At 34.5% G+C, this 24,440-nt stretch overlaps 2 protein-coding genes across 3 annotated transcripts; one reads left to right on the top strand and one right to left on the bottom strand.

Moving 5' to 3' along the window:
* Nucleotides 1–1,661: 1,661 nt before the first annotated feature.
* Nucleotides 1,662–14,587, bottom strand: SDG37 (SET domain group 37). Its single transcript, XM_083077072.1, has 14 exons — nt 14,446–14,587; nt 14,205–14,359; nt 13,895–14,029; nt 13,245–13,299; nt 13,015–13,133; nt 12,728–12,816; nt 12,513–12,594; nt 6,323–6,427; nt 6,126–6,216; nt 5,801–5,923; nt 5,519–5,625; nt 5,226–5,295; nt 3,490–3,553; nt 1,662–2,094 (listed from the first exon to the last, which is right to left on the bottom strand). Exons 1-14 carry the CDS (start codon nt 14,543–14,545, stop codon nt 1,935–1,937), a joined length of 1,455 nt encoding a protein of 484 aa, XP_082933198.1. The 5' UTR covers nt 14,546–14,587; the 3' UTR covers nt 1,662–1,934.
* A 252-nt stretch (nt 14,588–14,839) lies between these two features.
* LOC109794594 (biotin--protein ligase 2) lies at nt 14,840–20,478 on the top strand. 2 transcript variants are annotated; one of them, XM_083077073.1, is made up of 10 exons: nt 14,840–14,982; nt 15,204–15,462; nt 15,587–15,648; nt 15,756–15,904; nt 16,263–16,383; nt 16,575–16,730; nt 17,837–17,882; nt 19,392–19,458; nt 19,743–19,819; nt 20,068–20,478. In XM_083077073.1, the coding sequence occupies exons 1-10, from the start codon at nt 14,880–14,882 to the stop codon at nt 20,108–20,110; spliced, it is 1,083 nt and encodes a 360-aa protein (XP_082933199.1). In that variant the 5' UTR covers nt 14,840–14,879; the 3' UTR covers nt 20,111–20,478. The 2 variants fall into 2 exon arrangements, 1 of the variants encoding a protein (XP_082933199.1); XR_014434672.1 differs by lacking the exon at nt 17,837–17,882.
* Nucleotides 20,479–24,440: the final 3,962 nt, after the last annotated feature.

Genomic DNA, 24,440 nt, shown 5'->3' on the forward strand with positions numbered 1-24,440 from the left:
TAATAATAGACTTAAAATTATGATTTTCATTAATCAGTAATGTTGAAGATGAAGTTCGTCCATCACTTTAATTGGAAATTCATCATAATGATATTCTTTACGAAGAAAGTTATGTAGTCCCACACATTGTTAAAAATTATTCTAAACATTTCAAATTTTTTATAATTTGTGGTTTAAAATATTTTATTTATAATTTTATAAATGATTAAAAAAATAGTGGGACAACTACCTTACTCTCTTATAACTAAATGTCCCTTCATTTTATATCAGTACTAAAGTAGATATTTACAAACATCAATTGGAAGAAAAAAAAATATCTGAAATATGTTACAGGTACAAATTTTTTTTTTTAAAATTTTTAATTGCTTTCAATTATTCACTCGTGAAGAAATATTTTTAGTATTGAATTTTAAGATACTGCAATGTCTTATGTTAAATTTTTTTTTAAAATATAAAAATCTTAATTTCATAATATAAAAATTAAAACAAATAAAATTCATAGTAAAAAAAGAAATAAAATAATTGTTGAGTTATAAAAGGGGAATGATAATAATAACAAATTCAAGAGAGGGAGAGAGATCACAGTTTTTAATTTTTATGTTGAGAGGGTTCTTCTCCCAACTAAGACTCATTCTTATCTCATTCTATTTACAGAAATCCTAACTCAAATTCATCTTTTACATACATATATATATATATATATATATATATATATATATATATATATATATATATATATATATATATTGTTCTAATAAATCTAAATTGATTACAAGGTCTTGAAGATCTATAGTTGATTATAGAGATAATGATATCAATTTTAGCTTTCACCTTTCCCTTTTCTTGACGCGTGTTATAAAAAAATTACTACTTAAAAGTTAAAATTTCAAGTATTTTCTGTGTTATATAACTGAGGAACAATCTCAATTAAATAGACCAAAATAGAGCAAGTCAATTAAAGAGAACGGGGAGAAAAATATAGCAAGTTAATGACACTATCATTTACGTATAGAAATTTCACCAAATAGGAGAATGGAATGAGAACAGTAATACAATATTATATATAAGATATTATATATAAGTAGTAGTGTAGTATTATTAACAAAAGAAAAAAAAATGGAGAAGACATTAGCATAGAAAAAAAAAATAGATGAAAAACTCACTTGAAAATTCTTGAAACACTTAAAAAGTCACTTCAAACAATCCTCCAAAATCTTATGAATTTGGATGTGATTGTTTTATGAATTTGGTATTTATAGATACCACTAAAAAGTCCATCAAAATCCCTCTAATACAACAATCCTTTAAAATTCTTATATTTTTGAATACCAATAAATTATTTTTAAGTTGTAAAAAGTATCAAATGAATACCAATAGATTTTAATGAACTCTTTAAAAAATCTTAAAAATCCTGATTGAATACCACTGGATTGTTTTTAAGTGACATAAAGTCTTGATTGAATACCAACAGACTTTTTTACTCAAAAAAAAGTCTTTTAAAATCCTATGAAATTCTAAACCAATACACCCCCTTAAATTTCAAACAGTTCATATATCTTTCGACGTTCAAAAACATTTTGAAAAAATAAAATGCATGTCAAATTGGAGTTATAAAACATGGGAAGTTTAATATGATTTTTCGAAAAAAGAAGAAAGTGCAGTTTACCCAACATATAAAATGTAAATATTATCAAAATTCCCCCTTATATTGACGCGTACATTAGAATACCAAATGAGAAGTAAATGGGAAAGCTAACCATCCATCCTTTTCCGTTTTTCGCCACTAACAATTTATCCGGTTGAGATTCATGTATTTCATTGTGCAAGCTTGCTATCATTAATAAAAAACACCCATTAATCCTTGCGTGGTTCAGTTTTAATGACTAGCTTGTACTAACAGCAGCAGCAACTGTAGTCGTCAACTTGTTACTCTACTACCCTTTGGAGGACAATTTGTAAGACGCTTCAGCACGGGCTTCTTCTAACTTCATCAAGAGGTCCTTCATGAAAAGCGTATTTGTGCCATGTGTAATCCGTAGTACATCCGCAGCCTTGCTCAATGATTTAACAGCTTCCTCTGTGTCTCCCAGATACCTATATCAAAATCATTAAGCTCAAACAACAAAATAACAAGTCTCTTTTGTCTTATGGGGTTTGGCTACATGGATGTTTGATTTTTAGTCTTATATTTAGTTTGATTGCTCGTGTACTTAACCAGATTGTCCATTGATTAATTACCGCACTAGGACTCTGGGACGGTTCTTTTGTTTAGATTTAGAATGAAATATCCTTGTACTCCAAAGAAAGAATTCTTCATTTCGATTTTAAGAGTTTTTTTTACATGATATTGAAAAACAGATTTTATCAAGCCTAACTCAAGCCCAAAGTTAAAATATTATTGTGATCGTATTATTGTCAATATGGGCATCTTAACAAAGTCGATTACTAACTTAATAACATTAACACTGAAATTAAATAGAATGCACAGTTTCTCTCACTTAGGAATATTTCCCTACATTATTAAATTGTTATCTACCAACATTAAAAAAAAAACTGCAATCTCTGAATTAATTACTCTAATAATCACAAGATTCTTCAGTTTTTGTTGGAACTTATGTTATATTACTGTTAAAATTGCGATTGAGATCATGAAATCACATGATCATGAAATCACATGATCATGAAATCACATGATCTTGTGATCTTTGGAGAAAGACGTGAATTGGATTGGTTGCGGGATCAGTGACATTAATGATTGTGTGACCAGTGAGCTAGTTCCCCTGTTCCCTTCTCTGGCCAGCATCCCTAATTGCTCGGCCAGTCACAGTTGTTTGCACCATACGGTCCGTACCTATAGGCGGTTTTAGACTATAATTCTGTGTCATGAATTATATTTCTTATGAAAAACTTATGTTATTACTTATGTGGCTAATTATGAGTTATGTTGGATCTTAAACTTATGAAATTTTAGTTCTTTTTTGGATAAGCATTGAATTAATACGAAGTATCTACCTTTAGAAGTAGTAACTAATCCCTATCAAAAATCATGAATGCATATAAGGTGAGCATTTCTCTCCCAAATAGTTTATTCCATACCCATGACTAGATTTCAAGCCCTAGACAACTTGATTTAAGGATGCAAGTTGTTACCACTTGTGTCAATCAATGTTGGTGAAATTTAGTTCAATGATGTGATTTGGAGGTTATTTTCCTTTTCTATTGTATGTTCTATGCATGTGTATGTTTAAATATAGTTTTGCATTTTTAGTAGGGTTTGGGGATTTACAATCCATGTTACCATCTTCCCCTGATCCTATTTTGACAACATGTTATGCATATAAAAAAACATTTGCGTTATTTACAAGTTACAACAGTAAAACATGATATTTTTCGTCCCCTCAAATGCTTTCACCAAGTAAAACAATTTAACAAAAACCTTTGACCATTTTAAGGCTAAACAGACATAAGCTTCAGTTGACAGATGCTTACCATTCTAGTTTTCCACAAGTATAATATTGCAAGCCAAGCAGGGGGTGAACAGCTGGATACGCTCCTGCAACGAAGCAAATTTGTCCGTCCAGCAAAGAAATTAGCAATATATTTATGAACTTTTTTCTAAAACAGAACAAGAATTGTAAGTTCTAGCACACTAGGCAAAGTGAATATAGATTCAAGCAGCAGATGATTTATAAACTACATGAAGATTATTAAGATCAGTTTAGCTTTAGCATCATTCTATTAGAAACCATAGCTAACCCTTGTGCCCATAAATTAAAAACTTGTGTTGAATAGTATAAGCATAAATTTCTGTTGCATTGTGTATGGCATAACTTCTGAAGACTAATTACATAAAATTCTATTAAATTTATGTAGCAGATAGAGAGATTTCAGTCGCCCAGTTTTTTGTAGGCAGAAATTATAGGAATTTAGGTATAGAGGAGAGGAAAAAGAGAAAATAAAAAAGGCTGAATACAATGAAAACAGTGTTAGAGCACATCTGAGACAAAAATTGGGGGCACTTTGCATCTGGGACAAAAAAGTAGCAAAGACCAAACCACATTCGGGACAAATAAAACCGACCAAATCACTCTGAGGGCCAGATTGTCGGAATACTGGGTATACATTGGGAGATCACAGTAACTGAGTGGTCACCGAGCAAACACAACACTGGACTAGGTAGCCAGTGGCACAACAGTGATAGATACTAGAAGGACAAAATGGCAAGCGGTCATTGGAAACAGAAGATGAATCACAGTAAAAGAGATAATTAATTTAAAGGAAGAATCATGTGGATTTTAGAGAACTCGGAACTGAAGGAATGATAGGATAGATCATAGAGGATGTACTGTTTTGATATCACGTTGAAATTATAGGGTTTTAGATATAGGAGGAAATGGAGATAAATGAGACTGAACACTTACATTTTAATTAGTCTATATATTTTTTTCTTAGATGTTGACTTGACATGATCTAATGTATTACAATGTGATACAAAACATAAATCACTAACCTTCCCTTATATTAATACTAGATCATAATTTTAACTAAATAAGGAAACAAATCATCAAATATAATGAAATACAGAAAATAATCTGAAGAGATAATCTTAGATATTGCAAAATAATTCTAAGATATAATCAAGATATTATCGGATGCTCTTAATAATTTATATATTCCAACAAGGTCAATTTAGTAGCCAGTAAATATTAACTTAAAAAGTCATTGCTGTTGCTTAAACCAAAAAGGATTTGAGATTTCCATGAAAATTAGTGAAAGACACTGGTACAATTTTAGAACACTCAATGTGTGTAGAAATATAACAATCATGCGAAGTGTGTGCTTCTAAAAACATAATGTCTATCAGTCTTCTGCCATAATCCAAATTGTTTACTCTTTCCCCCCCCCTCATAACATTCTGTGACAAATCTCATCACAATATTATGTGTAAATCCTTGATGTAATTGAAATGTTCTAGGATGTTCAGCTAACACCTAAATTATAACCTTCAACTTTTTCCTTGTAAATTTTATCTGCCTTGCTTCCAGAAAACCTTGCATCACTATTGCTATTCATAGGAATATTCATTTTTTCATTCAACCAGGAATACACGAATTGTGGAGCAACATATACAATTTTTAAAGCAACGACTGAAACTACTGAAAAAATCAATACTATGGAATCTCATTATGTCCTTTTACTAGGGATCCAAGTTCAGTATGACATACTTTGATAGAATGGTATGGTCAATCTGCAATATGCTAGAGCTTCTGTCCAGTGTTCCAGCTCCATTAATGACTGCAGAGGACAAAATGTCATATTTACAACAATTATTTCCAGAGTTAAAACATAAATTGTAGCTTCAATGGCACAAATAACATCTACATGCACTAAACAAATCTCCATACGAATTGTGCCAAGTAAAGCATGTATGACAAGGTTGAGCTTGATATAGCTAAGCAAGACATATTAATAAGGGAATAAGAGTAGAATAGATAGAGAACTACAAGGAGGAGCTTACCTTCAAAATCTTCTCTCTAGTTTGCATCAAGTTGATTGAGAAAGGATCATAGAGTTCTGTTTGCAGTTTCTCAATCCTTTTATTTATGAAAATAGCTTCTTCATAATCTACAAATAGTTAAGGATTTGACTTCATGGACACAACAAACTCATTTTATATGCACATGGATCAAGGCTATCATGGGGGGAGAGAAAGGAGAGAAGATTGGAGAATAGAAAAAGAAAATAGTTTAGGTGATAGCTATTGCAATTAAAATTTTTTGTTGGAAACATTAAAGGATACTGAAAGTGGTAGAGGGTATAGAAGCAGCTTCTTCAGATAGCAATTTAATTTCAGTTGCAATTCTCTTTATCTCCTCCTTGTCCCTAACGAGTCCACAACCTTGGCATTGGAATCCTTTCCCATCTTCAAATTTAGCAGATTACAAAAACAAAATAAGTTCATTGATAAGAAACACATAAAAGCACCTGGCAGGTTGTCTATCTTTGATCTCACTTGTGTTCATAAAGGGCAGGATGTACCATCAGACTACAAAATCAATAGCCATAAAAGATTATAATGTTCCCCACCAGCTACTTGAACATTTATAACAGCCATAGTTACCTACCAGTTGTACGAAGCAAGAAACCACCACATTTTTCACTTTTGCATCTGTATCCTTCTAGAACTGCACTTTCTTGGATATCATCATATTGACCCTTCAAAACTAATTTAACTGAATTAGCCGATGAAAGCATGTCAATTTTACTGAAATATACTATGCCATGAAAGCCCAAAAGGAGATATCTCAGGTATAGAAAGTACCGCTTTAGAACAGCGAGGACATGTACAAGTGAATAGGTACTGCTCTTTGAGAGCCTTCTGTCGAGTCATAGTGCTTCCAGCAGTCTCTATATAACTTATCAGTACCTTCAAACATACAGAAAATTGTATTGAACATGATATGGGAAAGATAAAAAATATTATGCAACATCTTATAACTTTCTTAACAGAATCGTCATCTATTGGATACGAGATCTGCCCCCAGCCCAAAAAAATATGTATAAAAGAAAAAGTTGCAACTGTCAATCATATCAGTTAGAGAAATGTATGCTGTGCTAATGGCCAGAAAACTTATCACAGAGTTGGAGAGTAGTGAACATGAACTGCTGTTTCACTGCACAAATAACTACAACTGCAAGTAAAGTGGGAGCTGGCTCGGTACAGGACAAAATTGTTGTGGATGTATCTAGTTAATTAAACTTGAATATTAAGATGGTTTTGGAAAAGTGTTTTTCACACTTTCTTCATTACTTGATTGAGTATATAAAAACATACAATATAGGCTGAAAAGGCTAAGAGCCTAGAACTGCTCATCAGACATACAAAAAAGAAGATAATATAAAATACAAAAGCTTCCCTAATAAGCTATTCTAACACTCCCCCTCAAGCTGAAGCATACAGATTGTATGCACCAAGCTTGGAACATAAGAACTGAATGCGAGGCCCCCTCAATGATTTAGTCATAACATCTGCAAGTTGTTCATTGGATGTGACAAATTTGGTAACAATTTCCTTAGATAGCAACTTCTCTCTAACAAAATGACAGTCAACTTCTATATGTTTAGTTCTCTCATGAAATACTGGATTGGAGGCAATGTGGAGTGCAACTTGATTATCACAATACAACTTCATTGGATGACCTTCACAAAACTTTAACTCTTGAAGAAGTTGCTTAATCCACATAAGTTCACAAGTAATTAAGGCCATAGCACGATATTTAGCCTCAACACTGGATCGAGCAACAACATTTTGCTTCTTACTCTTCCAAGATATGAGATTTCCACCTAGGAACACACAGTAGCCAGTAGTAGAGCGTCGGTCTATAGGACAACCAGCCCAATCAGCATCACAATAGCCAGAAATTTGGTTGTCTCCTTTGTCCTCATACAATAATCCTTATCCTAGTGCCTTTTTGATATATCTAAGGATACGTAAAACAGCATTCCAATGATCAATATGAGGGGCCTGCATGAATTGACTAACAATCCCTACTGCAAAAGAAAGATCAGGTCTTGTGATTGTGAGATAAATAAGCTTCCCAACCAATCTTCTATATCTCTCTGGGTCTGTGAACGATTCACCTTGATCAGCCATCAACTTTTGGTTAGGATCCATAGGACTATCAATGGGCTTGCAATCCAACATGCCAGTTTCCTTCAAGATATCAATAGCATATTTTCTTTGTGAAATCACGATGCCTTCCTTTGATTGAGCAACCTCAATACCCAAAAAATATCTCAGATGCCCAAGGTCTTTGGTCTGGAAATGACTAAACAAATGTTTCTTCAATTGAGAGATTGTAGTTGCATCATTCCCTGTAATCACTATGTCATCAACATAAACAATCAAATAAACACATCTCCCAGGTGAAGTGTGACAATAGAACACTGAATGATCTGCTTCACTCCTTTTCAACCCAAAATTCTGCACCACATGACTAAATTTTCCGAACCAAGCCCGAGGAGATTGTTTGAGACCATAAAGGGATCTTCGCAATCTGCAAACTAAACCAGACTCCCCCTGAGCAACAAACCCAGGAGGTTGCTCCATGTAAATTTCCTCCTCCAACTCTCCATGAAGAAACGCATTTTTAATATCTAATTGGTGGAGAGGCCAATGCCGAATAGCTGCCATAGCAAGGAAGAGACGAACTGTAGGGATTTTGGCCACAGGAGAAAAGGTATCACCATAATCTAGGCCATAAATTTGAGTATATCCCTTGGCCACCAATCGGGCTTTGAGTCGATCAACTGTACCATCAGGCCCAACTTTAATGGCATAGACCCATCTACAACCAACTGGTTGTTTACCAGGAGGAAGTGGTACTAAATCCCAGGTGCCACTATGTTCAAGAGCTTGCATTTCAGCAATCATAGCTTGTCGCCATCCAGGATGATCAAGTGCCTCATGGACATTTTTAGGAATGGTTAAAGGAGATATAGAGGAGATAAAAGAACAATATAAAGGAGATAATCGATGATAACTCAAAAAATTATATATAGGATGAGGGTTCCGAGTCGAACGAATACCTTTGCGAAGGGCAATTGGCCAGCTTGAACTATCATCATTAGGACCCGTAGTAGGGGAACTTGATGGTGAAGGAGATGAAATTGGTGGTTCTTCAGGAATTGTCAAATCAATTTGTTGAGTTCGACGCTGATAGGTGAGAAGAGGAGATGAAGTAACGGGAATGGGTCTATTTGTGGACAAGGTGGGTTGAGTGACCTCTTGATTAGGGGCTAAAGGTTGAAGTGCTATGGATAGATGGGAAGATACAGGTAGAACCTGTTGGATTGAGACAGAATCATTTGTAGAGGATAGGAAGAAAGGAGTGTGTTCAAAAAAGGTAACATCAGCAGACATGTAAAATTTTTTGGTCTTTGGAGAGTAACACTTGTACCCTTTCTGGAGACGAGAATAGCCTAGGAAAACACATTTGATAGCCCTAGCCGATAACTTATCCAAACCAGGAGAGACATCATGGACAAAACATGTACACCCAAAGACTCGAGGTGAGACATGAAACAAGGGTTCCTTTGGAAAGATAATCGAGTAAGGAATTTTATTCTCAAGAGAAGACGATGGCATTTTGTTTATTAAAAAACAGGCTGTAAGAATTGCATCACCCCAATGATGTACAGGAACATTTGCATTGAGCATCAGGGTGCGTGCAGTCTCTACAAGGTGTCTATTTTTCCTTTCTGCTATTCCATTTTGTTGGGGTGTGTGTGGACATGTAGACTGATGTAAAACACCTTGTGAAGATAAAAAGGAAGATAATTCAAGGGAGAAATATTCTTTGGCATTATCACTTCTAAAAATTTTGATTGTTTTTCTAAATTGGTTCTGAATTTCATTAAAGAAGGAAACAAATATAGACAAAAGTTCAGAACGATCTTTCATTAAGTATACCCAAGTACAACGAGAAAATTCATCAATAAAGGTTACAAAATATCTGAAACCAAAAGATGTTACACGGCTTGGACCCCATATGTCAGAGTGAATGGTGGTAAAAACTGAGTTACACCTTTTTTCAGTTTGTTTGGGAAAGGATGATCTAACATGTTTGCCTAGTTGACATGACTCACAACCTAACTCTTCCAATGTTTTGAGACTAGGAACTAAGAATTTCAACTTGGACAAACTTGGATGACCCAAACGATCATGCAAAAGCTTGGGTGGCAAAATAGCAACACAAGATACTGATGGTTGCATTCCAAAATAGTAAAGACCACCAAATTCATGTCCTACGCCAATCATCTTGCCCGTACCACGTTCCTGAATGACACAAGATTCAGCATTAAAAGTTACTGAACAGTTTAAGGATTTAGTTAATTGACTTAAAGAGATTAAATTGAAAGGACAGTTAGGGACAAATAAAACAGATTTTAAATTTAACATGGGAGAAAGTGAAACTTGACCAATTCCTTTGGGAGCAATTTTGGATCCATCTGCTAAGGTAATAAGATGGGGTAATTTAAGAGAGGACATGGACAAGAATAGAGAATCATTACTAGCTATGTGATCAGAGGCACCTGAATCAATGATCCATGGACTTTGACTTGCAGTTAATTGAGAAATACAGGCTGTAGAAATAGTAGGAGTAGAGGAAGATTGAGCTTGACTCATAGCTTTCCATTGAAGATATTCTTGGTAATCATTTTCAGGAATCTTCCTATCAACCTTTTCTGATTGATCAGACTTGGACAGATTTGCTATCTTTTCTGGAAAACCATTGAGAGAGTAACAATTCTCTTGAGTGTGACCCATCCTTTTGCAGTAGGAACATTGAGGACGACCACTTCTACCCCCTCTTCCTCGGTTTCCACGACCACCCCTTCCCTTGGAAGAGACCATAGCAGAAGCTTCAACAATGGCGGTAGAATTTTCACTCTTGGATTCAGTTGGAACTCGAAGTAGTCTAGTAACTAAGTTGTCCATTGAGGGGATTTCATGACCGGTCAGGAGTTGATCACGAACATGATTAAAGTCTGAATGCAATGTTCGTAAAATCATCACCATATATAGCCTATCAAGTTTCTTCTTCATTCCTTCCAATGACTCATCATCAAGAAATAATTTTAGTTCTTCCACGACAGCTTGAGCTTCAGCCACATGAGAAACCATATCATGACTAGTTTGTCTCAAAGAGGCTAGTTTTTGTGCAGCATCATACAGCCTTTGAATGTCATTAGCATAGATACTTTGAGCCTTCTTCCAAAAAGAGCAACAAGTTTTAAAGGCTCTAAGTGTTCCAAGTATATTGGGTTCCACAGATTGCCACAAAACAGCACATAACTGAAAATCAACTTTCTTCCACTGAGCTTTATTCTCTATTGACCCCTCAATGTCTTCCTTTTCTAGGTGGTCATGGTGTCCTTGACCAAGGAACCAAAGTTCCACAGATGCAGCCCATGAAAGATAGTTCTTCCCATTTAACTTTTCTGCAGTAATGGTAGGTGTACCAGCAATAGCAAGAGCAGGACCTGAAGAAGCCATGGGAGAAGAAGAAAATCGGAAATAAATCCGAAGAGAAGGAGATGAACAGTGACCGCGACCCAAACGACCAACTGGAACAATAAACTGAGGTCTGAAACGGACCCAGACAGCTCAGGCGAACACAACGGTGGCGGCGTGGCGGACTTCCGGTGACCAGAAGGCGGCGCGTGAGACACACGCGCTTGACGGACAGACACTTGGAGCGGCGCGTGGATACTTGGATGCGCTCAAAACCAGCAGGGTTGGGTCGCGCTCAACGAGGCGCACCAAACCCTACGTTCGTCGAAGAATTTGGTCGCCGGCCGGCGGCGGCGAACGGTGGCCGGCGGCGGTGTACGGTGGCCGGAAGCGGCGGACGACGGCGAGCGACAGAGCGGGATCGAACCCGCTCTGATACCAACTTGAATATTAAGATGGTTTTGGAAAAGTGTTTTTCACACTTTCTTCATTACTTGATTGAGTATATAAAAACATACAATATAGGCTGAAAAGGCTAAGAGCCTAGGACTGCTCATCAGACATACAAAAAAGAAGATAATATAAAATACAAAAGCTTCCCTAATAAGCTATTCTAACAATTAAAACAGGAAGCAGTGTCAAGGTAAAGTTGTCCAGTGCTCAAGCAAGCCAAAGAATGAAGTTTCCTCAAAATGCATATATCATATCAAGGTGATTCAACATTAGAAATGGGATTTGGGGTCAAAAATGGAACTGATAGTTTGACACCATTTTGACTTTCCCATATTTAGGTTGAATTAACCAAATTTTCTTTTACATCCATGATCCACCAAAGGATAATTAACCATTTGAATCATCCATTTATCATTTATCAATAAAACCAACCACTTGTTATTTAAATGAGGGCACTCATTTGTATCTTAGAACTGACTATTATATTGATAGAAATTCTACCGGAAAAATCCAACAGGCAGTACCATTGATAGTTTGATACCATACTTATGAAAGCTTGAAATATTAAATTACTTTAAAGGTGTCTACTTTTCCTCATAAAAAAAAAGGATGCATGAGTTTTATATATTTTTGGCATTAATTAGCATATAAAAGCCACATATCCTAAATTTTCAATGGATTTGTAGAAGCGCTGGTTGTGCCTCTGATAGTTTGACTTCCATTAACATCCTCTACAGTCAAAATGGTAGTTATCCAAAAAACAATTCAACGTAAAAGTCGAGACAACCTTGAGAACAATGAGACGAAACATATAGAAAATACAATACATGTGAAGCTAAGCATGAGCATTTATGTTTACAGAGATACAGAACAGGATACAACACAGGACATGACTATTGTGAAACAAGATGGTTAAATCCTAATTTTCTTCCCAAGCGTTTTCTGAGTTTACATAAATGATCCTCAAATGACATTTCTTGCTCAATGAAATAAATATTGCAAATTATAATTTCGAATCAGGCAAAAGAAAAGAAATACATACCTCAGTACCTGTGGGTATATGCTGCATAGCACGTACCAAAGCTGACCTTCCCTCAAAAACCAACACAGAATTTGGCAAACAGCTATATGGTACAACCAAGATTAGAACACTACCAAGAAAGATGCATAAAAAAAAAAAAAAAAAAAAAAACCAAGAAATAGTATAATATATATACATATATTGGGGTGGGAGTGGGGAGTAGACCTAGTGGTCACCTGTGATTGATAATAGAAATAACAGGATACAATCCTGTTCCCACAGGTCTCAACTCACTGTCACAAATGGTATGCACATTACAGGCAAACTGCAGGATTAGAAGGATCTGATCTTAGATTGGCTTCATTATAGAGTCAAATCCACATAAATAAACATTACCCTATCTAAGACAAATATGTCTAAATCCACATGAACATAACCTTTTTGTCAATGAAGAGTGCTGTGTGTGATTTACATGAGAACAATTTATAACAGTTGGATCAAATGATTTAAGGGAGCATAAGACCTTAGAAAAATTCTCTGCAATCTCTTTTATATTGATTTCTGGCCATTGTAGTATGGAGTTTACAAGATTAGCCATTTGTGCATAAAGCACCAGCTGCTCCTCTGTGATGTCAGACATATCTTCACGGAAATGAATGTTAAAAAGAACAATCATCATGGAAAAGAAAATGGAAAAAAAAATCAAAGTTCATTTCATTAAACTTTTGGTAAAAATAATTATAAAAAGGATACGAGACACTAAAGCCTCCACCAAGTGATAGTTGTCCATAACAGTGCTTAGGATGATCTGGAAAAACGAATAATAAATATCTCTCTTATAGCTGCTCAATGTTCAGATCAGTGGTTGAAAAAATCTTTCTGAATACACAGAAGAAACTTTTCCAAGCCAGTAAGCCACAACAATGAATGCAACTGAATATAGAAATTAAGAAAAAAAGCAAGGCAAATATCCAACAGACTGGTTAGCAAAAACTACTGACATTCTACCAATATTTGGTATAAAGCACAACAGTTCATAAATTAAGCTGTTTGGAATGTAATGGTGTAACCTCCAGTCCTATTTGAACCATAACTTCCTCCATGTTAACCTTCTGGATAACTGTGATTGCTAAATCAATAATATAGTCAATAACTAACAATGCACAAGGTCAGTAACCAACAAAGATTGTTTTACCCAACTTTGACATGAATAAAGAAAATTGAATGATCCTTCAGAAAGATAAAAAAGAAATAGGATTTGCAAAACTGATCTTTCATTTGACTGAAAATGATAAGCCTTATCCCACTAAATGAGGTTGCCTTTACGGACCACACAATGTCATTTGGCTCAGTTAGAAATTGGCACTGTAGTAACACTGCAATAATATATTGTTGCCATATACCTTTTCATTTTGCAACTTCCTCCGAAGATAAAGTCTCACCATCAACCGTATGGATGGTGTGACAGACTTTCTCTTGTCTTTGTCAAGCCTGGAGAGGGCCTCACACTCAAGACGATGCAGCTTCCACTCTGACCTCTGAACAACATCAAAACACAAATAAATAAGAATACAACAACAGTTACACTTAGGCCAAATAAATATACTAACCCCATTATCTATTTTTTCACTGAATGCCCATATCACTTCGTAATCAATAAACAAACAAATGCACAAGAGAGAAAAAGAGAAGCAGCGATATAGAAGACAAGACCTGACATGCGGTTCCACAATAGCGTGCAACTTGGCAACGAGAGCACCTGCTAAGGGCATTAGTTGTCGCGTAACACCCATCACACCTTTTCTGCGCGGATACCGAGGAGTTGTTTGGAACAGAAACGTAAGGCTCTTGGCTTATAATCACTTCCCCTGCACCAGCGAAGTTCGTGTTTCATGCAACTCACAAACGAGCAATGAAGCAAGAAAAATAGTTGAACTAGAGAGAGAAGAGATACCTGGATAGAAATCCCTAGTAGCCACGAGAGAACGACCCTTTTCTGGAACTGTGGAAACTGATAAGTTAAAATCCTGCAGAGCACTCTTCAAATCCTCCATTGCTATCTCAAAGGTACCTCTTCATCTCCCACTCCCCTTTGGTTATGACTTATTAGTGTGTGTGTGTGTGTGTGTGTTGGGTTATTCATCACCTGCAACTTTCTGCGTAGGTAGGTTTTGTTAAATTTCAAAAATTGCTAACCAGTCCTCTCCAATGTCGTTTTTTGCAAATTTGGTAGCATCCCACGCACTCATTTTGGGAGGTGGGTTCTTGCAATTTTCCTAAGTTTTGGTGACTCGATTGCAAAAAAAAAACCTACAGTAAACGATCAGTGGAACCACCTTGTTTTCTCCGACCTAGGAAACGCCTTGGGAAATTGGAGAAGAAAAGTTGATGCGGGTGCGTAACCCTGCGTTGACAGCGTCGCTGCTATTAGGCATCACACGGAGGCTCTACAACCACGGTATTTCTGCACCTGAATTCATGGCGTCTTCAGGTTCGGTCTTTGTGTGCTCTCAGATATTATAAATTAACTAATTCATTTGCTATTGAATAATTGGATTAAGGGCATGTTTAAACTTCTCTGGAAGCAACTTGAGTGAAAAATAGAGAAATAAGTTTTTTTTATTTCTATTTGCACTTATGGACAAGTTAAAAACAAAATTTTGAAAGGTTTGCCCAATGTTGGAAATGAAAAGGTTGTTCCTTTTTAATCAGCCGTGGACTGCAGTTTGCTGGTTTTGTGTGGCAAATCACCGGGGGGTAATGAAACTGCCAAAGCTATAAAGACCAGTAACGCACTGAAGCTCCCTGACAATGGAGAATTCACCCTCTCTTTGCATTCTGAGGTGGATAAAGCTGTTATGCAAGGGTCTTTCCAAGTTCATTCCTACATGAATTCTCTTTCCACCAATCAATTTGGCAGGCTTCTCATTTGGTCTCCACTGTTGAAGTCAACACACGATGTCGTTTCACAGTATGTTTTGCACTCTTGCCTTATCTATGCTATGTGTTTTATCATGTGCCCTAGCTTTGTTGTGCCTAAAATGATGTCTTGTCTTCTCATTTTCATGTCTAAATCTGGCATTAATTTTGTGCAGCAACTTTTGTGAGCTTCCAATTGGTACAGTTTGTGTTGCTGATGCTCAGACCAAGGGACGAGGTTTGATGTGAATGTTATGACATTTAGTGTTGCTGTGTGTGATTCTGTCTTTTTAAACTTCTATTCTAGTTTAAAGTCAGAGCTGCTCTGAGCACTTGAACTCTCAGGTCGGTCAAAGAATGTCTGGGAATCTCCATTGGGTTGCCTCATGTTTTCTTTTACTTTGCAAATGGAGGATGGACGAATTGTTCCTTTAGTTCAGTATGTGGTTTCCCTGGCTATCACAGAGGCAATCAAGGATATCTGTGACAAAAATGTAAGTGCTTTGTTTTGAAGTACTGGCTTGACACCTAGCCTGCCAGTGAATTTGATGAGTGAAAGCTGTAGTGAGGTTAACAAATTTAAGTATATGTATTTTCTATTTACATGATATAAATGTGCGGAAGTTGTTGACTAAATAAACTGAAAATTTTAACACTTGTGGAAACTGATGGTCCTTTATATGATTCTGAGACAAACTGTCAAGTTGTACGCAGCATTAAGGATGGTTTTGTTTACTTTGTATTTGGCAGTTTTCCTAATCGAATGCATGATTTGTCTCAATGTTAATTTGTTCCTGATTGTTTGGGATTGTGGGCCCTTAATACATTTTATTTCAACACTTTCCATTCCAGGGGTTACCCTGCATAGATGTTAAAATCAAGTGGCCAAATGATCTTTATTTAAATGGATCTAAAGTTGGAGGCATTCTTTGTACGTCAACATATAAATCAAAGAAGTTCAATGTTAGTGCAGGTAATAAATTATTCCTATAGTGACTGATACGCTTCTGACCCATGTACTTAATTAGCCGAGCATGTCTATTGAGTATTAAATCCATGTTCTCTGCAGAGTATTTGATTTTCTTTAATGTCATTTTTGTAAGAGTAAAATTGATTTTCAAGTTTATGCTCATGATGATCATTGCAAATTCCTTGCTTCCACAGGAATAGGCTTGAATGTCGATAATAAGAAGCCAACAACATCCTTAAATACAGTTCTAAGAGAGTTGTCAACAGGAGCTTACCTATTTCGAAGAGAAGATATTCTGGCAGCCTTTTTTAACAAATTTGAGGAATTTTATGGTTTATTTGTGAATCAAGGTACTGTACTACTATACTAGTTAACTCATGAGTTTGATGTTGCTTGTCAGTATCATTTCTAACATCATACATCAATTCTGGTTATTATTGTGTAAATATCATACCTGTGTACTTCATTCCTTTATCCCTCTCTTTCTCTGAAAAACCCATGTATAGATAAAATCTTTTAATCTGAATTAACTTCTTGAATGTGTGCTTCTCACCCTTGTGTATCAACCAAATTGGAAGATACTTCTAAACCTATCATTTTTATATCTAAAATTAATCAAGCTACTTATCATATATAGAATGGAAATTGTGGAAATTTATATTTTGGGGAAGCAGAAGAACAGGCAAGGGAGGAGAGAAGGATATAACTAAAGGGCATAGGATGCAACAGTGATGTATATAATTGAAAATTGCTTGCTTTCTTGTTTACCATTGCAAGTACAAAACTCCATGAGTCTCAATTTTCTGTTGTCCAGCTTCCCCCCCCCCCCCCCCCCTTTAAAGATTTACTGTTTCTTTTAATGGCCTGTACTCATGGTTTCGAGAGTAATACCTGACACAATGATAAGGTTTCATTAGGTTTGTTCTTCAATTATAAATGCATCAAATTCAATGTCAACTTATGCCATCAAATTGGTTCATGAAGTGACATCAAAAATTGGTTCCTAGAAGAACAAAACTAATGGGAAGGATCCTTCCATCTTAGATTTTCACAGGACCCTCTCTCTCTATCTCTCCCTTTACATAGACATTGAATAAGGAATGTCTACGGAAAATGAGATAAAGCTCACAATCAATATCAGTGAAAATTTCATGAGTGGATCTATTCTCAAAAGTAATGGCTTTTAATTGAAGGACCAAATGTTTCCAATAAGTGGTTGACCAATGTGATCTCCTGACATCTCTGGACAACAAAATAGACATTTATTCAAAATAAATAAATAAATAAAAATAAACAAGTAAAATTTGTCTTTCCAGTTAAAATTTTGCACTTAATTTGTCTCTGGACATCATTGTTTACTTCAACTTACTGTATATTAGACAGCCAATACTGTACTTCACCGAATATGTTGATTAGTAAGGTAATTTTTTAGCTTCACCTATTCTGTTAAATGCAGGATTTCAAACCCTAGAGGAGCTATATATTAAGACATGGTTGCACAGGTGAATTAATTTTAAAAACTCTCACCTGTAGTTTTGATTTATTTTATTTTATTTTTTTGGCAAGATTCGTAGAAATATGTTGGAAAATTGACTGGTAATTTGCCTTTGAATTTTCTTTTTCTTTCTTTTTTTTGGTAATGCCTTGAATTGTCAAAAACATTGGCATGCATTCCAAATGCAACCAAAAAATGTGAGACTATGGGAGCTTGTTACCATGGGTAAAGTTGAAAAGGATCATGATTGAGGTTGCAAAATTGAAATATGTTGATAATATGGCGATTGAATTTGCTGTTACTTTGCCTATGTAAAATTAGAAAATCATTGTTGCTCTGGAGACTATATTTCCATGATATTTTGGTGAGTAATCTACCATTCAGTGAATAAATTTCCATCGTGTGTGGCTGCATAATTTGTTGAAAGACATTATCATTAATATTCACACATAGAGGAGTGCCCTTGACTCCACTGTTCTTTGTCCAAGAAGACTGATTTTACATGATAGAACTATGAGGGACCTCTGTTATTCATGCTATTTCCTGCTTTTCATAATTTTTTGATCTCCAACTTGCATTTGCCACCTGTCACAGGGAAAAAAGACAAAAATGTATGCCTCCATTTGTCCTCTTTATCATCATTTTATTCTTATCCTTTCCCTTTGAAATTCAAATCACTCAAACTAGCAAATAATCTCCATCTTAAACTTCTAAATTTTACTTCCTTTTACCCTTGGCAATTTTAATCATGAAGGAGTTGAATCTAAATTCCCAAACATATTGTCATAATACTGAGTATGAAGAACGAACACTCCTCTTGCTTGAGATGTTTGACACGTTTACAACATCAAAACTTCCCTAACACTTCTATGACTTGTGTCAGACACTCCTCATTAAGTGTCTACTTAAATTATTTTTTATCAGCTTAGACACTTGAGCCAACACTTTAATATGGATCGAACACTTTTTCTTTTTGGTAAAAGACCGAACAATTTAAGAACACAAGTATTATAAAAAATGGTATTTATATTTTTCTTTAAAAAATCCGAAAATTCAGCTTAAATAGAAATGCTGGCAACAACACTCTTTGAATACTCTTTTAAACACACTCCTTCTAATTAGTCAAAATTTATTGAAAAATACAAAATTTGGTAGAACTCACCCCATTTAACGGCTCTTTTTATTTTTTTTTATTTTGTAGTTTTCAATAAGAATGAGTGTGTTAAGAAGAGTGTGTTGTTAATTGTATAATATTAAAAAAAAATAACATCCCTCATTATGTTTTTGTGATGGTCATTATGGTGGGAAGGTTAACTAAAATATACATAACGTGATTATCATTTTAGATTTTATATATGGAAGTGTCTTTAGCAGCTAAAATGAAGTTTTAAACATATTGTTGTATTCATCGTTCTGTTTATGCTTTTACTTAACAAAACAAAAACCCGTTCATGCATGTATGTGGAATGGTTTAGCTACGCAGTCATTTATATATTCAAAATGTTATGTTGTGCAGTGGACAGAGAGTTATTGTACAGGAAAAGAATGAGGACAAAGTGATCGAACATGTGGTAACTATTCAGGTTTGGCAGATGAAAACTATTCCTAAACTACTGTAATTTCAATAGAGCACTAATCAAGTTTGCACTTGATTTAAAATTTTGTGTCAAAGAATAGCCATTTTATGCTATTGATTATTGGTGATAAGGTTAGAAATTTTCAAAACTGAGATTGTTACATCTAGTGGAAGAATGTAATATATGTTAATTATCTATCTGTCAATCATTTCCAATGGTAATATTGATGGTTTAACTTCAGTTATCATTATTGCTGGAAATTTCTATTATTTAATTCTTTTCATGCGTAGGGTTTGACATCCTCGGGATATTTGTTAGCTGTCGGTGATGATAATCAAATGTGTGAGCTCCACCCTGATGGTAATAGGTAATGGATCAAAATACCTTTTTCTTCTGACTGCATGATTAAGTTGTGACAAAAATACTTCTGGAAAAAACAAGCAACAGTTTAGGCCTTTGAACTTTTTGAAATTTGAAGCGCACATGTACTTATCAGAAACAGTGAACAATTTCGTCTGGCACATTTATTAATGAAATGAAAGTTTCAAATTTCGTTATTCCATGACGTGATAACAAATCAATTGAAATCCAAAATGATTTTCTACCGTGTTACAGTTTTGACTTTTTCAAAGGACTGGTCAGAAGGAAACTCGACTGAACAAGATTCCTGGACACTTTTCACAAGAGGCAACGACCATGTCACTTTGTATATATTACAAGGTTTTGGCTTCAAAGCTAAGAATTTTCCAGTAAATTGTATTTGTTTAATATATTTTGTCATTAGTATTTCAGAGCTTTTGTATTCCATTTGTGAATTTCGTCAAACTTGTAATGCGCTTTCCTCGTCCGGTCAAACAAGATCTTCTATAGATGATTGCTTTAGTCCATCCAAATAATTACGTATTTTTTTTCTCTTGATAGGACCTAGTTCATGATTGCTTTAGTCAATCATTTGTAAGGAGTATGGTGGTCCTTCTCCGCCAGCTATGAAATGATTTTGGATAAAAACAAAAAACGTTCATATGATTCGTTGTTGTGCTTAATAATCGCCTTTGCTTCCAAATAAAGTGTGCTCGAATTAGATGCTTAATCAGATTGTGTTGACTGTCTGTCATCCATCTACCACTCCATCATGACCAAAGTGTCATATATTCTGTGAGTTCGAGGGTCGGTTGCTTTTTGAAATTGGACTCATCTGCCATAATGCCAAATTTGATTTCCTTATGAAAACGCAGTACTTTTTTCCCATTTGGCTTTAAGTAGTAATGGTTACCCTTTTGTGTTGCCATATTTTTCTCACATATTAGTATCAAGTTAGTACAAGATCAGATTATACTTGCACTAATGCTTATACATGAGACTTGACTTTGTATTTTCTATAATAATTAGTTGAGGATTTGCATTTATTCCGCAAAGGGTAGTATTCTGCTACCGATCCATAATGGCCAAAACTCTTTTCCATTTAGCATGTGTTTTTGGTGGGGGGGTTGGTGGGCTTGTTTGATCAAAAACCTTTAAAGTGGCATGTTCAATGGTCGAGGGGTACTTGCTCTTTCTCTTTCGGAATCTGTGGCATTATTTGCTTGTATTTCTGTTAAGAGAACAAAAGACATCACACCATCCACAACACATGAACAACCTTCCTTACTTTCTACAAAAATGCCTAAGCGATATGAGAGTTGTGGCCATAAAGCATGAAGCATGTCCATGCAACGCCCAATGTCTCCATCACAACGTGTAATCATTTGAGGTTGAGTCATTCTCAGAGGGCAAGTATCAGTCGCATTTTTCGTCTCTTGGTCATTCTAGCCTTTTCTATGTTCTACTTTTGAAAACTGGATATGCTAGCATACCCAATAAGCACCAAAGCTGCATTCTTCCGCTAAATGTGGCTTATTTCACATTTACGTGAATGATGGACCTAAAAATAACATTTAGGTAAAAGGGGTGTTGGTCTCTATAAAAGACAATGCCCTTGTGAGTTGTGACATGCAATTGCTGGCATCTATTACATGTCATCACGTCTCGAGCCCCATGGAATTCTTTTAGCACCAGTTAAGGAAAATAGTTAGAAATTTGGTATACGTCGCGATCAAGCATCCATGTGTAATGCCAAACAAGATTATAATATATGTGATGGTATTAATAATGTAGAAGGTCCTAACTTAGACTAGCTGTCCAGAGAATAAGGTTCTTGGCGCAATTCCTAAGGTTCGGAATTGAGAATTTAACCATAAATTTTTCACTAGAGGCTTCAGGAAAAATGAAGATTCTATCTGTTCAAAAGAATATGTATACAGTAAATCTTCGGTATGTGGACAAAAGAAAACTTATACATGAAATATGGTGTTGTGCTTTCCAGGTTGGTTTTATTTTCAAATAATTAGTCTATAACCACACCTACGTTGTGGAATGTGGATGGTGTCTTCAACAATCATTATATTAACGAAAAGAGTTAAGCAGATGACAAAGTGAAAAATCACACCATGGAAAATTGCCTACGTACTGTTTTTTACCTGTGAAACATAATGATATAATTATTTAAGTCTTTTATCTCTACGCAACTTTCTTTGAGATAGATCGTAGATGTAGTTAATAACTAAATTTCACTTAAAAAAATGTGGGTATTATATGTTTTTAGTTTTTGCAAATACGACTAAATTAGATTTTAATTATTCATTTCTTTTTATTAATTTTAGGTCTCATAAAATTTAAAATTTTTAAAAATTGGCTCCAGTCCTCGCTTATTAAGGATAAGATATTTCCTAGAAGGCTAGAAGGGTCGCTTATATGTATGTTACGTTACTATAAAATAATAATAGTGACTATTTTTAAAATTTTTGAAATTTATTTTTTTATTTATAGAAAAAAGATTATAAAGATGCAACAAGTATTGAATTTAGATCTTCTCGTTTCTTCACCCGCAACGGCTATTCTTAGTGGTTAACTTTTAAAATTTATGAAACCTAAAATATTATTTTTTACAAAATTAAATCAAATTAAACCTATATAGAATTATACAGTAAAAAACACATTTAAATGGATAAAAACCAACAAATTATGTACAAATGTTGGCAAGCTTGTGAAAAATAACGTTATAGAACAATAGAAATCAGAAAGCATGAATTACACACTGTAGAACCGAAATATTTCTCCCTCCAACGGATGGTAGAAAGTGGCAATAATTAAACGATGGATAAAAGAAAGTTAAAGGCTTAATCAAAGGCAAACAAGGTGTTGGGTGAGATCATAGACAGGGCCTGCAGTATGTATGTGAATTCGTGAATCATAATTACATATGATTAATGGAAAAAGAAAATTAGTCAAAGATCCTTTGGATGATCACATGGGGAAGCAGGCTTGGTGGGCTATAGTAGTCGTGACCCCAACAAAGGAAAGTTTACGGTAACAAATTGAAGTTGGAGGCCGAATAAGACACTACTTATGACCCAGCTTATTATAATTTATAATATATATATATAACTCTTCGTCACGCTTTAACTTTATTAAGATCTTAAGCATGGCTTCGAAAGATAACTAACGTTTTTATCACATATATTCCACATCATGAGCATGCACAATGGAAGCCAATGATAATCTTGCCATTATCGAAGTAGATATGATTAACTGAATCATTAAAGTGAAATAATCAGAATCGGATAAGGCAAGGGCAAAACAATAGTAGCCATAGAAAAGTGGCAACTATTTTCTACGCATGAAATTTGGGAATGGGGCGTTTCTTCAACAACTACTTTTTTGCACTTTATTTCTTCTTTGGTATACGTGCATTGCGTTTAGCATAGACATGCTCCCAAGTAAGCAACGACAATGGAATATGTGGTAGCTTCCGGCAATTGGATTATGAACATTACTAATGAAAAGGTGGATGTGGGCCCATCCTGTGATAAAAGAATTCAAATGTCCAGTTATATTTGGAAGACCAAGAGTGACAGCATTTTGTGCATTGCACCATTTTGGACCATTTCGTCACATGAAACTATTGTTTGCACTTTGCAGGGCTTCTTGTGAGGCACTCTCTACACATTCTGTCTTTTCTTACACTTACACCTATTCATACCATTGCTAATATTGCTATTACATCGTATCAACCATATACTCAACTCTTTCATATCTAATCTCTGAATTTTGATAAATATTTCTTCAAAATATTTCTATACAAATTATTTTTTACTTCCCATATTCAAACATGGAATTCATTTTATATAATTAATTATAAACTTGAATTTTTTTTGTCATTATAATATAGAGTTATTGTTTGTATAATTTTATTTTATTTTAGTCCCTATAAATTGTAAAGTTACGATATAAGTACTTTTTTTTTTTAGTCTTGAGCCTATTTAACACTTAATTATTATATAAGTGATCGATTATTAAAATACATATTTTCCAAAATTATTAGGTAGTGATATCCGAAATAACATTCAAATTTTGACCAATGTTTTCTTAGGCTTATAAAGAATATGTCAAGAATTATTCCAATTAGAGTGTTTCCTTCATTAGATTATTCACAAAGGCTGCGTCTCTTGCAGCTAACTTGAAAGTGGCCCTTAGCCACCCTCTCCCTATTTCTTTTTATATAAAATATCATTGTTTATTGAATTTATTTATTTTATTGAGATTATTTCTTAAATGTTAAATAGTTTAACTGTTATATTTATTTATTTATTTATTTATTTACGAATGATATCTTACTATCAAGTTGAAGATTTTTTTTTATTTGTAAAAATTATATAAAAAAAAATCATAAGTGAGTTCAAATTTAAGATCTTATATATATTATTTTAATCACATACTATTAAGTTAACCCTAATTGTTAAATAGTTGAAGACTAATTTCATTCAAAATATACAAATCATTAAAGTTAGGTAAGTGAATTTTGTCTCTTTCAATAAAATTTTCTTCACATACACAATAATAATAAAATCTTATTAGTTCGTGTGAATTTCTTATAATACTAGTTTATGAAA

Source organism: Cajanus cajan, chromosome 6 (genome assembly GCF_000230855.2).
Source record: "Cajanus cajan strain Asha chromosome 6, NIPB_CcT2T_4, whole genome shotgun sequence".
Taxonomy (NCBI): domain Eukaryota; kingdom Viridiplantae; phylum Streptophyta; class Magnoliopsida; order Fabales; family Fabaceae; genus Cajanus; species Cajanus cajan.